General features: G+C 39.3%; 1 protein-coding gene across 15 annotated transcripts in view; it reads right to left on the reverse strand.

Moving 5' to 3' along the window:
- The window catches only part of tws (protein phosphatase 2 regulatory subunit tws), a 129,418-nt gene that overhangs the window by 77,780 nt on the left and 35,929 nt on the right, over positions 1-15,709 (reverse strand). Inside the window, exon 1 of one of the 15 annotated variants that reach the window (XM_067761696.1) lies at positions 5,251-5,319. The exons of the other annotated variants lie outside the window; for them this stretch is intronic. Within the exon in view, the coding sequence (XP_067617797.1) occupies positions 5,251-5,304 (54 nt within the window). The 5' untranslated portion in view covers positions 5,305-5,319. Of the gene's footprint in view, positions 1-5,250; positions 5,320-15,709 lie in introns of those variants that run through there. 15 annotated transcript variants of the gene reach the window in all.

The following is a 15,709-nucleotide window of genomic DNA, read 5'->3' on the forward strand; positions in this document are numbered from 1 at the left end:
AGCGATTTAGAGAGACGTTACGGAAGCGAGCATAGGAAACAGATATTCCAAATTGAGTTGCAAAACCGCTACCAAAAAGCAAATGAGACATTGCAGGAGTTTGCTTCAGATATTGAAAGATTGGCTCATCTTGCAAATGCAGACGCACCCGTGGAATACACTGAAAGGGTAAAAAGCCAGAGCTTCATAACTGGCATACGAGATGTAGAAACGAAGCGGGCTACATATGCGAATCCAAAACTAACGTTTGCTGAAACGGTATCGCATGCACTGACTCAGGAAACAGCCTCACTTTTGAGTAAGCCAGCGTACAAAGCTCATCGCGTGGAAGTGGAAAAGCCAGACTGGGTAGACGCAATTTTGGAAGCATTGAAGGGTACGCAGCAGAAGAATAATGATGCAGTCAAATGCTTTAAGTGTGGAAAGCCAGGGCATATTGCGCGTTATTGCAACACCAACCCTAACAGTTCCAACAATGTGGGTGGTCGTAAACGCAGAGCAGAAGGAGATGAGCAAATCTCCAATACAAATCAATCGTTAAACTAAAGCGAGTCAGCAGCAAGGGGCGACAGCTGACTCCCTCAATTGAATGCCCCTTAATCTCTATCTCACAAATTGGAAGAAGGTCGAGCAATCTTACTGTCGGAGGACATGTGGATGGAAAAGAACGTTTACTGACGGGTGCATCTCATTCCATCATTCGAGCGGATTTAGTCAACAAGAATATAAGACCATTGCATGGAGCAATGTTGCGTACAGCCACTGGAGAAGACACCCAGGTAATTGGAGAAGTAGAATGTGAAGTAGCAATTGGAAACGTCACGGTACTACACAATTTTATAGTGGCAGGTATTGTTGATGAAATCATAATTGGAGTGGATTTCTTAATCAACCAAGGCATCAAAATCGATATGCAAGGCAAGACGATGCGATATAGAACATGGATGTGCCACATAATTTCGGCTACGAGAGAGGCTACAGTAGTAAACGAGTGCTGGTGGAAGAGAGTCAGCAAATACCACCAAAATCAGAAGCAGTCATCTGGGCAAAGGTTGATGGAGATTGTGGGACAAACAAATTGTGGGTTGTCGAAGCAGCAAATAAATCAGCACTGAACATACTTGTAGGAAAAACCTTGGCTATGACAAAACAAGATGGATGTATTCCGGTAAGAGTACTAAATGAGTTCAAGTCACCATTCAATTTGACCAAAGGAGCTATTTTGGGAAGATGCCAAGAGGCCGAAGTAGTTATTAACTGTGAACAGCTCCAGGAACACGTTTCATCTAGTAATACTGATCTTTCAAATGATATCACGGCATGGACGCATGGGCTAGAGGAAGCCTATCAGAGAAAGGCAAAACAACTTCTCATAAAATACGCGAACATATTTGACCAGGATGGTTCCAAACCAGGCCGCACCAATGTTGTGAAACATCAAATTGACACTGGAGATGCGAGGCCGATCCGTCAAGCTCCACGTAGTGTTCCACTAGCGAAGCGGGAAGTTGTGAGTCAAATCATACAGTGACAGCGGCGTCATCGAACCATCAGCTAGTCCATGGAGCTCACCGGTAGTACTTGTAAAGAAGAAGGATGGAAAAATGAGGTTTTGCGTGGACTACCGGAAGTTGAATGACGTTACGAAAAAGGATAGCTACCCGTTGCCAAGAATTGACGACAGTTGAGGTGAAGGAGGAAGATAAAGAGAAAACAGCCTTCAGTGTCGGTGATGGTCTTTGGCAATTTACAGTGATGCCTTTTGGACTTTGTAATGCACCAGCTACTTTTGAGATACTCATGGACCAGTACTGAAAGGACTACATTGGAAAACATGCTTGGTGTACCTGGAGGACATCATCGTATTGGGCAAGAGTTTTGATGAACATCTTAAGAACTTGGAGGAAGTTTTCCAGAGAATAGCTGGCGCTGGTCTGAAGTTAAGTCCCAAAAAGTGTACGCTGTTTAAAAAGAAAGTAAATTAATTGGGCCACAAGGTAACTACAGAAGGTGTCTGTACAGCGAATGAAAAGATAGAGGCAGTAAAGGATTGGCCAAGACCACAGAACCTACAGGAATTGAGAAGTTTTCTTGGGCTGTGCACATATTACCGCCGATTTGTACCAAATTTTTCCAGCGTAGCCCATAGCCTCCATGAGCTTACAAGAAAAAACAAAGCTTTTGAATGGAAGAAGGAGCAAGAAGTGGCTTTCCAAACATTGAAGGAGCGTTTATGCACTGCCCCAATGTTAGCATATCCGATTCCAGGAGCAACATTTATTCTAGATACAGATGCGAGTGGATATGCTATAGGAGGCGTTTTATCACAACTGGTTGATGGACAGGAGAAGGTAGTTGCATACTACAGCCGTTCGATTGGAAAACCAGAGAGGAACTACTGTGTTTCGCGGAGAGAGCTGTTGGCATTGGTAGAGTGCATTAAACATTTTCACAAATACCTCTACGGCGAGCGATTCCGTGTCAGGACAGATCACGCAGCGTTGAAATGGCTTCTGCAGCTCCGTAATCCGGAAGGACAATTGGCACGGTGGATCGAGCGACAACAAAGCTACGACTTTTCCATTGAGCATCGAAAAGGTAGTACCCATGGAAATGCTGATGCAATGTCACGAAGACCATGTAGTTTGGAATGCAAGCACTGTTCAAAAGCCGAGGCTAAAGAAGACATTATAGATGTCCGGCTAATGAATATAACATGTACAGATGAATGGGACAAGGAACAGCTAAGAAAGTGCCAGCTAGAAGATGCAGATCTGTCACTTGTTATGCAAGGGCTCGAACGAAATGAAAGACCAAACAGAGAAGAGATGTCAGCAGAGAGTCCCATTGCGAAGTCATATTGGGCACAGTGGAACAGTTTAGAATTGATATCCGGTTGCCTTCATCGAGTATGGGGGAGTGAGGATGGTAAATACAAGAATAAACTGATAGTTGTTCCCAGAAAGAGGATTCCTGACGTGCTCAGCGAGCTGCATAATGGTCCAAGCGGAGGTCATCTTGGAATCACGAAGACGCTCGAGAAGATTAAACAGAGATTCTATTGGGTTGGTTGCCGTCAGTCGGTCACTGAGTGAATTGCGAACTGCGAGGTTTGCAGCAGAGCGAAAGGGCCCAGAACACGAAGTCATGGCCAGATGAAGCAATATAACTCAGGTGCGCCATTTGAAAGGATCGCCATGGATGTCGCAGGTCCATTTCCTACTAGCAACCGCAGAAACAAATACGTACTGGTGGTTATGGATTATTTCAGTAAATGGCCAGAGGTATACCCAATCTCAAACCAAGAAGCAGAAAAAGTAGCAGAAGTGGTTAAAAACGAATGGGTTGCAAGGTATGGTGTACCAATGGAGTTACATTCTGACCAAAGCAGGAATTTCGAATCAGCTGTGTTCCAGGAAATGTGTAAGTCATTGGGCATTCGAAAAACACGGACAACTGCATTGCATCCTCAATCCGATGGTATGGTAGAACGATTCAATAGAACATTGGAGGAGCACTTAAGGAAAGTAGTAGACAAGTACCATAAAGAATGGGATACCCGCATACCATTATTCTTGATGGCTTACCGATCAGCAGTGCATGAGACAACGGGCCAAACCCCTGCAAAAGTAATTTTTGGCAATGGCCTTAGACTGCCAGCTGATTTGAAGTTTGGGATAGATGCCAATGCGGAGAGAAATGTCAGGAAATCCACTAGTGATTTGGAAGAAGAGCTAAGAGAAATACATGATCTGATAAGGCAACGAACAAAGATTATGAGTGACAAGATGAAAGCCAGATATGATAAAGCAATTAATTCAGAAGGTTTTCAGGAAGGAGATTTGGTACTGTTATACAACCCACAACGTAAAAAAGGTTTATCCCCGAAATTCCAGTGTAATTGGGAAGGCCCATACAAAGTTGTAATACGGATCAACGATGTAGTGTACCGCATACAAACCATCGGTAAACCACGAACAAAAATGAAAGTGGTCCATTTGGAAAGGCTGGCAACGTTTAGATCGAGAGATTTGTCTGATCGGGAGGATCAGACTTAGGTGGAGGGCAGTGTCACGGATATTAGCATCACTAAGTTATCCCATCACTAAGGCGATGCTAAGGCCATGCCAAGCAGTATTTACGTTAATAATCAAATCAAGTATACACATATATAAGGCAGCCCAGAGAGATGTCACACACAGATGCATTTACTTATACGCCTATGTGCGCGCGAGAGACTGTAAACTACAAACATTCACATCAATAATTCAATCTTTATGTATCTACATAAACGAATAAATAAGTGCGTCTACACATATGTACCATGTACGAATACAAGCAGCGGAGAGTCAATGCGTAAACACATGCATATATCTGAGAAGTTTGAGAGCTACTGGACTAGTAGATTCTGGAAGCGCCTAAAAGATGTATAAAATTGTGCAATTTTAGTTATAGCTAAGAAGTTTGAGAGCTCATGGGCAATGCTAGTACATTCTGGAAAAATGCGAACGAGGAAACCAAAGGGTATAAAAGGCAAAAGATGAAGAGGCGCTGTAATTCAGTTTGAGTTGAGCTATCAATCAGTTTGATTAAGCACGCGATCTGGCGGCCAATAGTAGAGTTTCATTTGAGTTATCAATCAGTTTGGTTATTAAGCCAGCGAGTAGCAAAGTATAAGTGTATTGTGAAGTACTTTAATAAAGGCCATTTTTCCATTATTCAATATTGGAGTTATTTATACAACAGTTTAGTGATTCGAACTTAGCAGAGGATTGCAAATAAGAGGATTTGCAAGCAATTTCGTTACAATATATATTCGATTTCGCTCATTTCCAATACTAATCTATTCTTGGTCCATATTAGTTCTTGTACCAAATTTGGTGAAGATATCTCAATATTTACTCAAGTTATCGTGTTAACGGACAGACGGACGGACGGACGTGGCTCAATCAAATTTTTTTTCGAACTTTTTATAGCCGGTCAATTCGTTTTTCTAAATTAATAAAAATAAAAATAGGCTTTATTTGACCAATATGTGCTTTAGTGCAAGTCAAAAGACTCCACTAGTACAACCCGACGTTTCACTAATCATCTTATCCTCAGGGGTGAACTACATTTGTTGCAATTATTTTTCCCATATCAATCAACAACAACAACATTATAACATGTAAGAGAAAAAAAAAACATTAGTTAAGAATTAAATATGTAAACCTTACTGATTAATATCACAATTATATATGGAGCACTTACAATTTTTGTATACGTTAATATGCTATTCTTACATATTGCACTTAACTTTATCATCAATATACATATTATAATTTAAATTAAATTAATTTAGTCAAAAAATTTTTATGTTGATACCCGTTTGTTTGGGTACACTTCTCAAATGTGGTTAATTGTTTAATTGGACTTTGATTCATGTATGTTTGTTTGTATGTATGTAGGTTGTTTCATATGCATAACAGATAAGCCGAAGAAATGTCATCTGTGTCTTCTTTTCTGTTTACTGTTCTGTTTCTGTTTTGTAATATCCTTAAACTCTCTATTGTGAATCTATCCTTTTCCCGTTTATCTTTGTCTAAAATTTTCGCGTTATGGAGATCAGCTGTATGGTCGGTTGTTGTAGTATGTTGCGATAATGCAGTGTTATTTTTGTTTTTCCTTATGTCAGTGTCGTGTTCTTTTAGACGAACGCCTAGTGCGCGTTTTGTTGTAGTTAGCTATGTATATTTTATTGCATGTTTGGTTGTCATCTCCTTTAGATGCTATTTCGTACACAATGTTATTTTGTTGTGTAGTTGGAACTGGGCTTTTAGTTTTTGTGAAAATAGTAGACAAAGTTTGGTTAGATTTGTAGGCGAAGCATATGTTGTTGTTGGTTTTTGGTATGCTTTTTTCTATGTTGTCTGCAACGCGAATCCATACGGGTGGTGGCAAGGCGAATTCGACTATATTCGCCTTGATTCGCCTTAAATTTTTGTACCGACAAATGTCAATGTGAAATAGAACAGATCAAATATTGACAGCCATTTGCAGCCATTCTTTGTAAATAATTGTACATATAAGAGCATTTATTTACGTATTTCGGGAATAAATACGTGTAAACCAATGGTCATCAATCATTTTGTTTTGTTTTTATATTCATAAATAAACCTAATACAATTGTTCCAGGTGCAAATTGTGACCCGATAAATCTAGTGCCAAAAGATGGTTCAAGCCGGGATTATGGATTATTTTTGGACTAATACAATGGTTGTTCGTCTAGTTAGACAAAAAATTTCACGTTTACCACAACTTGCCGACAATAGCAGAGAATGAATTCGCCTTGGTTGTCTGTTAACATTAAACAAGTACCACAATAAACTTAAATTTACTGTGGAAATAGAAAATAATTTTTTTCGACACTGATGATTTTGATATATGGTCTGTATCTATCTCCATTCTTTATACCTGTACAACCAACCGTTATCCAATCAAAATTAATATACTCTGTGTGCAAAGCACGCTGAGTATAAAAATAGTTTCGGATATATTTAGAGACATAAAAAATTTGATTCGAGACCCTCTCGACATACGCCTATTGTAACGTTTTTTATTTTCTAAGAACACCGACCCAATCTAATATACCAACCTACATATGTGGGAATGCATATAAATCCCACTGTCTCTACTATGTATGATATTTGCTTAATGCACACGGCGTATGCGTGATTTTTATTAGTTGACAAGTGATAAATGTCGCGCATACACTGCAATATAATTTTGTGTACCTTTCCATTCATTTAGGTATTTGAGCATTTGATTACTTCAATAAAGCTGCAGTCTTACTTCATTCTACTAATATTTTTTCGGCTCTCCACTCTTTACTTGCAAATACTGAGCTACGATTTCTTTGCAGTAACCGATACGGTTACTACTACGGTTACGGTTATAGTTAAGGATACGGCTACTATTATGTTTAAGTTTAGCATTACGGTTACGACAATAGTTACTTTGAGGGGTATGGTTGTGGTTACCGACACGTTGTTGTTGTTGTGTTAACAGTGCTTCGCCCCATTAAATGGGTGCACAAATTGTCAAGAAAGTCCTCCAACGGAACTCCAAATAAACTAGCAGTTTCAAAAGGGGTGAATGATAGGGAGGGAAGATCAAGCATTTTTTCGCTAGGGTGTCATGGTTTGTGACAAATTAGCAAAAACTATCTGTTTAGCATTTCGTTATGCTCTTCATTGTTGAGCTCCTTTGCCTCACTATGATGTTCAGATGTCATATGAACGCAGCATTTTGGCAGACCTACAGTTTCTTCCAGTGTATGTTTTTTAGACCTGGCAACCAGACAGGTGACAGGTAGCACACGAGCGGCCGGTCAATTGCTTTGTAAGTGGCTAGTAGCGTTTCTTTAGTTTTTTCCAATGTGCTGCCGACTTGAGGATTTTGTTGCGGCTTTGTACTTAGAATGAGGACAAAACGAAGTACCTGCTGTCATCGAGCAAAGAGTCAGCGCATACTCGCCTTGGCAACCACGCTACTGTTGGCAGCCATAATTTCGAAATAGTAAAAGACTTCGTTTATTTGGGAACCAGCATAAACACTAGCAACAACATCAGCACTGAAATCCAGCGAAGAATCAATCTTGCCAATAATTGCTACTTTGGACTAGGTAGGCAATTGAAAAGTAAAGTCCTCTCTCGGCGAACGAAAATCATACTCTACAAGTCACTTATCGTACCCGTCCTGCTATATGGGGCAGAAGCATGGACCATGACAACAGCAGATGAAGCGGCTTTGGGAGTGTTCGAGAGAAAAGTTCCTCGAAAGATTTATGGACCTCTACGCGTTGACGATGGCGAGTACCGAAGAGGATTTAATGATGAGCTGTACGAGCTATACGCAGACATCAAAATAGTCCAGCGAATTAAAACGCAGCGGCTGCGCTGGCTAGGCCATGTTATGCGAATGAATGATGATGCTCCGGCCAAGAAAGTGTTTCTATCGGAACCCGCCTATAGAAGCAGAGGTAGAGGGCGGCCCCCACTCCGTTGGAAGGACCAATTGGAAAACGATTTAAACTCCCTTGGTGCGACCAATTGGCTCCGGTTGGCGGAGCGAAGGAGCGAAGGAGCGACTGGCGCGCCTTGTTGGACGGACATAACCGTTTAGACGGTTAAGCGCCAATTAAGTAAGTAAGTAAGTGCCTTGGAGTTGAGAGAGTGTTATCGAACATTACGCCTTACATCTTTGGGTGACTGACAGTCGGTAGTGTAACACCATTGATGTGAACATCCAATATTTGCGTCATCTCTTCCTTCCACGTCGTAAACAGAGCGGCCATGCGTGATACGTTGTGATACGGGATACGTTGTGAATTATGGTTACGGCGAAGGTTGTGATCATGCTGACTGTTAAGGTTACTGCTATGGGCAAACAACTTTATTCATTGGGAAGTTTCATATCTAAAAAATATACCATTTGAAGTAAACATATTTGATCGGTAAATCGTCCGAATTTTTCGACTTAGGAGACAAAACACCCGCGCTAATGCAACGTAACGTTCTTAGGCGTCGTAAGCTTTAAAAACTCTGTGACAACAATTTAACATGTTAAGCTGAGTACAATACTTAAGCGATGCCACTTACTTACGAAGTTATTCAGGCTGAGATAATGGAAGGGATGCCAATGCTTAGTTGGCGCCGCCTCGATGTCGTTGTACACACGTGTTGACCAACTAAGTTGGTTTTAGTATAACAATTTATATATGGTTATCATATACTTTTTTGTTGTGACTCAAACAGTTGTTTACATATCTTGTCTCTTATTTGTTGGTTTATTGTTATACTATTATTGAAAAAATATATACATACTAGGGTGGATAGATTGCTAGGACGAAATTTCTTCTTTTCTTTCATTAGGCATTTTTGAATTCGAAAATTTGTGTTGTGTTTTGAGAAAATCAAATCTAGGAGTCATTTAAGATTCTTGTTGTCCGATGGCAAATGTTATAAGGATAATGACTTAAGTGTCATTTGTCTGCATTATTCGGGGCCTAAGACCTAGATTAGAAATACCGAGATTATCTTCATTTTATAATACATTTTTTCAAATTAGAATTTTTTCTTTCTTCTATTCTAATTTAAACAATTTTTTCATTAAAAAAAATGTACCAGAACAATAATAAGAAAAAATAATTATTGTTAGGCCTTGAGCTCGATTCGAACCCGCGATTTTACAAGTCAGTAGGCTGATATAACAACAAAAATTGTTGAGAAAAATTTCATATAGGAAATCTAGTTATTTAACTGCCAATTAAGAGTTAAGTACGAAAATGAAGACAATCCCGTTATATGTTAACTAGGTCTAAGACCACGTTTACACATGTACTAATGTGCAATAAATCCGCAATAGATAATCTACGCCTTTACATATGTTCCATTCCTAGGAACTAGATTATTATCTGCCAAATTTCTTCTTCTTTCGCGCTTCTCTTTTATTTTATGAGTCCAATTGGAGATTACACTGTAGACTGTCCATGAAAAATATAGGAATTCCTAAAATGTGTTCATTATTACCGATTACCTAAGGGAAAAATTTATATAGGAAATCTAGTTTTTAATTAACGATTAGAAGTTAAGTACGAAAATGAAGATAATTTCGTTTTATGTACACTATGTCCAAGGCCCGGTTTTCAGTACGAGCTTAAACTACAGTTTAAATTGCGTAGAGTTTAACAATGCCGCTATGGCCGCCTAAACTGTGAAGGGGAGTAAAATTATATATATGAAAGGGCCAAGTGGTCAACTTTAACTGCACGTTTAAACTGTCGCCGGGCATTAGGCTGACACTGGAATTGCAAAATTATCGATAACACTTTATCGATAGCTTTTTTTTTTGAATTCTATCGAAAACCAACGATGTTTTTTTACGCTATTACAAATATCAATAGTTGTGTGCACGGTCGACAGTTTGACAGTTCCAGCAAAAAATTGCCCATATCTATTTCAGATAGCGAATTCCGAGCATCGCCCATTGGTAGAGTTTGCGGGTACTATTTTGAGCGTCGCTGTTTATGGAAATTGGCAAAAATTGAAAATAAACATGATTTTCTTGACCGTTAAAGTATTCTAATAGAATGCTGACGTTCATAGCAAAATGGCAGTAAGTATAAAAAGTGAAACCGGAGAAAAATCCATTTTTGTTTGGAAATTTTGAGATTTTGCATATAAGCAACTAATTTAAAAACCTTGTTTTATCTTTAAGTTTTAGTTTTATATAAGGATTTTTAGTTAATGAATAAATTCAATCCCTAAAATGCAGTAACCGAACTTTTCTGCTTTTTGGTACGGACGGCAAACTAGAATACTATGAATAGATTTTTTTTTAACTATGAACCTACATAGTCTAACTATAAAAAACTGGCACTGCTAATAGCTATCATACTGTAGCTAACATCACTGATCTGCAGGATATAAGATGGACATGGAATTAAAGTACGTCAATCAGGAGTTTCGAGAAAAAAATTGAGGTTTTGTTTTTTTTTTTGTTAAAAATTAACCTGATGAATGGGCCTAATTGACTTCGCTGCTGAGTTTATATCCAGTATGTTTGTGATTTAATTTTATTATCTGTTATTTACTTCTATTTTAGTTTTTATCGACAAAATAAAAAGTACGCAACTCTCTGTCGCTTCCCAAAAATAGAATTAAGTTTAATCTGGCTACAGCGGCTTTCGTGATTGATTGTCGTGCCGCTCTGTCGCGCCGAAAATGACGACACTCGACATGTGCAAAAAAAGAACATGACAGATGTGGCGGCTATACCGCCGTCGTGAATGTAATCAGCCCTATATATATATATATATACACTAGATTCCTTGAGGACTCTAGGTAGCTATTCCTTAATTTTATGGCCATCACGCCGGCTGGCGTTTACTGCGGACAGCATGTCTACCCATCTCATACTGCTGAGAGCTTTTCTTATGTCTAACTATGTTATCGGCATTTAGCCCTGATCTTGTTGCGGCGCAAGTAATGGTCTCTGTTGATCTCTTCTCGAGGATAGATTGAGTGTGTTCACAGAATCCAAAAGTTTCAGTTTGGTGGTTAAATACACACATCGTTTTTATTTTGTAATACTTTTAAATATTTGTTTATAAAATTGTTTGTCGACAGCTTTGTGAACCACTGAAAATATTTGACTTACCCTAATGTACATCTATAGTATTTACACACATCTTCACTGCAACATGGTGCTAATGACGCAAAAAGAACAACAAAAAACAAGACCAAGTGCAAGATAAGTAAGGCTTCTCCGTCGGTCAAATGGTGATTGGAATCGCGTACACTTGTCCCCGGTTCAAAGAAAATTCATTGAAAAATAGTATAAGGCGACTGACTAAATGTAATTATTAGTTAAAACACCTTTTTATACCCAGCCGTACTTGTATACAGGGTATTATAACTTTGATTGGATAACGGTTGGTTGTACAGGTATAAATGAATCGAGATAGATATAGACTTCCATATATCAAAATCATCAGTATCGAAAAAAAAAATTGATTGAGCCATGTCCGTCCGTCCGTCTGTTAACACGATAACTTGAGTAAATATTGAGATATCTTCACCAAATGTGGTATACGAGCTTATCTGGACCCAGAATAGATTGGTATTGAAAATGACCGAATGATCGGAAGATAACCACGCCCACTTTTTACATATATATAAGATTTTGGAACACACAAAAAACCTGATTATTTAGTAAATAATACACCTAGAATGTTGAAATTTAACGTGTGGATGTGATAACAATTTGAAAAAATTGTTTAAAATGGGCGTGGCACCGCCAACTTATGATTAAGCACACAAACAAACAACAACAGCATTTGAAGTGTACAGTTGGGTATGTAATGTTCGGTTTCACCCGAACATAGACTTCCTTACTTGTTATGTATATGTATATACTCATTGTGTTCTATTAAGTGTGGTCGGATGTGTTTATCTTTTCGGGGTTCACAACATATCACTCAATATTAGTGATGTAAGGTTACAAGAATCCCAAGAACTGACTCTGCTGTGTCCGATGCTAATGCAGGTTTGGGTAGGTAGGTTTAAAAAATTTAGATAATTACAAGAGAAGATGGATTTTGCTGAATTTTATTATATGTCTTTTATAGCGGCCGCCATGATGTGGCGGTAGCGCGCCCTTCCCACCTTCGGGGTTGATGTCCTGGGCAAAACAACATATGAAACTTAGAAAAAAAGGAGTTTTCGGTTTTTTAAAGGTCGCCCATCATCTGTCATTTGGCAACCCTGCGAGTGTATTTCTGCCTTGAAAAGCTTTTCTATGAAATTTCTTCTGCCGTTCAGAGTTGGCATAAAACATGAAGGTCTCGTCCCGCCAAATTGGACGAGAATCTCGGCCTAAATGTCTTTGGAAAAAATCGCAGCAAGTATTTATTTATTTTATTAATTTGGCGCTTAGCCGTTTAAACTGTTATGGCCATCCAACAAGGCGCACCAGTCGCTTTTCTTTGGATTAAGTGGCGCCAATTAGTCAAATCAAGGGAATTTAATCGTTTTTCACCTGGTCCTTTCAGCGGAGTGGGCCGTCCTCTTCCTCTGCTTCCGATAAAAATGCCTTCTTAGCTGGAGCATTATCCTTCATTTGCATAACATGCCTAGCCAGCGGAGCCGCTGTGTTTTAATTCGCTGGACTATATTGAGGTCTGCGTATAGCTCGTACCGCTCATCATTAAATCTTTTCCTGCACTCACCGCCGCCAACACGTAGCGGTCCGTAAATCTTTCGAGGCACTTTTCTCTCAAATACTCCCAGAGCAGCCTCTTCTGATGTCGTCATGGTCCATGCTTCTGCAGTCATAGGACGGGTACGATAAGTGACTTGAGAGCATGAATTTCGAAAGTAGTATTTACTGGCAATAGTGGTTCTTCGAGGCTAATGTTGTTGTTTGCGTTAATTATGGTTCCCAAATAAACGAAGTCTTTTAAACAAAATAAATAAATGTAAGGCGCGATACCTTCCGAAGAGATTTTAGGCTGAGAGCTTTTCATGGCAGAAATACACTCGGAGTGCTTGCCAAACACTGCCGAGGGGCGACCCCGCTTAGAACAGTTTTCTTCTAATTGAAAAAACTTTTCTAAAATTTTGAAGTTGCTTTGACCGGGGCGTAAGCCCAGGATCATCGGTGTGGTAAGCGGAGCACGCTACCATGACACCAGGGCGGCCGGAAAGAAGTCTTTTACTCTTTCGAATTTATAGCTGCTAACAGTGGCGTGGTTGCCAAGGCGCCAGAGCAGTTAAATTCTGTAGATAGTATAAGTTTCTCCAACATACAATTAAACGCACGATAGGGGTTCACGCTGTCTGAAACCTCGTTTAGTTTCGAACCGGTCGGAGAGTTCCTTTCCTATTCTGACTGAGATGATGATGTTCCTCAATGTCATTTTGCGCAGCCGCATAGGTTTTGCAGGTAAACCAAATTCAGACATAGCGGCATATAGGCAGCTTCTTTTCATACAGTCGCGGCCGACGAAGAGGTGCTGTGTGTCACTTCTTTTTTCGCGTATTTTTTCCAAGATTTGGAGCGTAGTGAAAATTTGGTCGATGGTAGATTTTACGCTTGACAGGACCTTATATGCGCAATAAGAAGGCTGATTCCGCTGGGCAAAGACAACTTAGATTTCAATAGTCGGGCATGCACTCTGTCGACCATAGTTTGCATAGAAGTTGATGCATGTGTCTTATCAACTCCACCCCGCCGTATTTGAATAGCTCCGCAGTCAATACTTCAGCGCCCGTGGCCTTATTGTTTTTTTTTTAATCTGGTTGTCGCTGTTCTTACTTGATCATAGTCGTGTGGGGAAACATTAATTCCATCATCATCAATTGCGGGCTCGAGTTCGTCATCTTCCCTGTGTGTTTTATCGTTCTCTCCATTTCGGAGCACAGAGTAGTGTTTCCTCCATAATCTAAGCACCCTCTGGATATCGATCACCGTTTTCGGTTTTACATGAGTTTGCCCCGGGCTGAAAACATTTAGTCTTTCGGGAGCTAGAAGCTCCTCGTGCTCACGCCTTCCTGCTTCGTTTTTTTCTTTCCTCCTGTAAAGGCGTCTGGCTTCTCTTTTCAACTCGCTATAGTGTCCATACACTCTTCCTGTTGTGTTCGCTTTTAAGGTAGGCCTGTAGAAAGTGTCCTTTCCTACGGTTGCAGCGCGGCATTTTCCATCATACCAGGACAAAATAATATTAAAATCCCTACTTCCAGTGTTGTTTAAAGGGCAAACTTCAACTTCCATGGAGGACTTCTTAAAATTAAGGGCTCCGCCTCTGATACAATTTATGTTTGGACACATTCAGCTGAGGGCGAAAATAAAATATCGACATTTTTTGGCGCACCCTAATATAGTTATATAGTATGTGTTAAACAGTTGGAAAAAATTATAAATTCCAGCAGAAGTATTTACACATGCATTATAAGATAAACACAAATTTAGGCAAAAGATACAAATCTTTCATAAGGCTAGTTAGTACCTATATTAGGATTAACAAGTAGGGAAAGCTAAGTTCGGGTGTAACCGAACATTACATACTCAGCTGAGAGCTTTGGAGACAAAATAAGGGAAAATCACCATTTAGAAAAATGAACCTAGGGTAACCTTGGAATGTGTTTGTATGGCATGGATATCAAATGGAAGGTATTAAAGAGTATTTTAAAAGGGAGTGGGCCTTAGTTCTATAGGTGGACGCCTTTTCGAGATATAGCCATAAAGGTGGACCAGGGGTGACTCTAGAATGTGTTTGTACGATATGGGTATCAAATTAAAAGTATTAATGAGGGTATTAAAAAGGAGTAGCCCTTAGTTGTATATGTGAAGGCCTTTTCGAGATATCGACCAAAATGTGGACCAGGGTGACCCAGAACATCTTCTGTCGGATACCGCTAATTTATTTATATATGCCATACCACGAACAGTATTCCTGCCAAGATCCCAAGGGCTTTTGATTTCGCCCTGCAGAACTTCTTCATTTTCTTCTACTTAATATGGTCGGTGTCCACCCATTTTACAAAGTTTTTCCAAAGTTATATTTTGCGTCAAAAAACCAATCCGATTACCATGTTTCATCTCTTTTTTCATATTTGGTACATAGTTATGGCATTTTTTTCATTTTTTGTAATTTTCGATATCGGAGAAGTGGGCGTGGTCATAGTCAGATTTTGGCCATATTTTATACCAAGATAATAAAGTGACTCTAGATAAATACGTGAACTAAGTTTAGTTAAGATATATCGTTTTTTGCGCAAGTTATCGTGTTAACGGCCGAGCGGAAGGACAGACGGTCGACTGTGTATAAAAACTGGGCGTGGCTTCAACCGATTTCGCCCATTTTCACAGAAAACAGTTTTCGTAATAGAATCTATGTCCCTACCAAATTTCACAAGGATTGGTAAATTTTTGTTCGACTTATGGCATTAAAAGTATTCTAGATGAATTAAATGAAAAAGGGCGGAGTTACGCCCATTTTGAAATGTTCTTTTATCTTTGTATTTTGTTGCACCATATCATTACTGGAGTCGAATGTTAACATAATTTACTTTTATACTGTAAAGATATTAAATTTCTTGTTAAAATTTGACTTTAAAAAAATTTTTTTTAAAAGTGGGCGTGTTCGTCATCCGATTTCGCTAATTTT

This window comes from Eurosta solidaginis, chromosome 1 (genome assembly GCF_040869045.1).
Source record: "Eurosta solidaginis isolate ZX-2024a chromosome 1, ASM4086904v1, whole genome shotgun sequence".
Classification (NCBI taxonomy): Eukaryota; Metazoa; Arthropoda; class Insecta; order Diptera; family Tephritidae; genus Eurosta; species Eurosta solidaginis.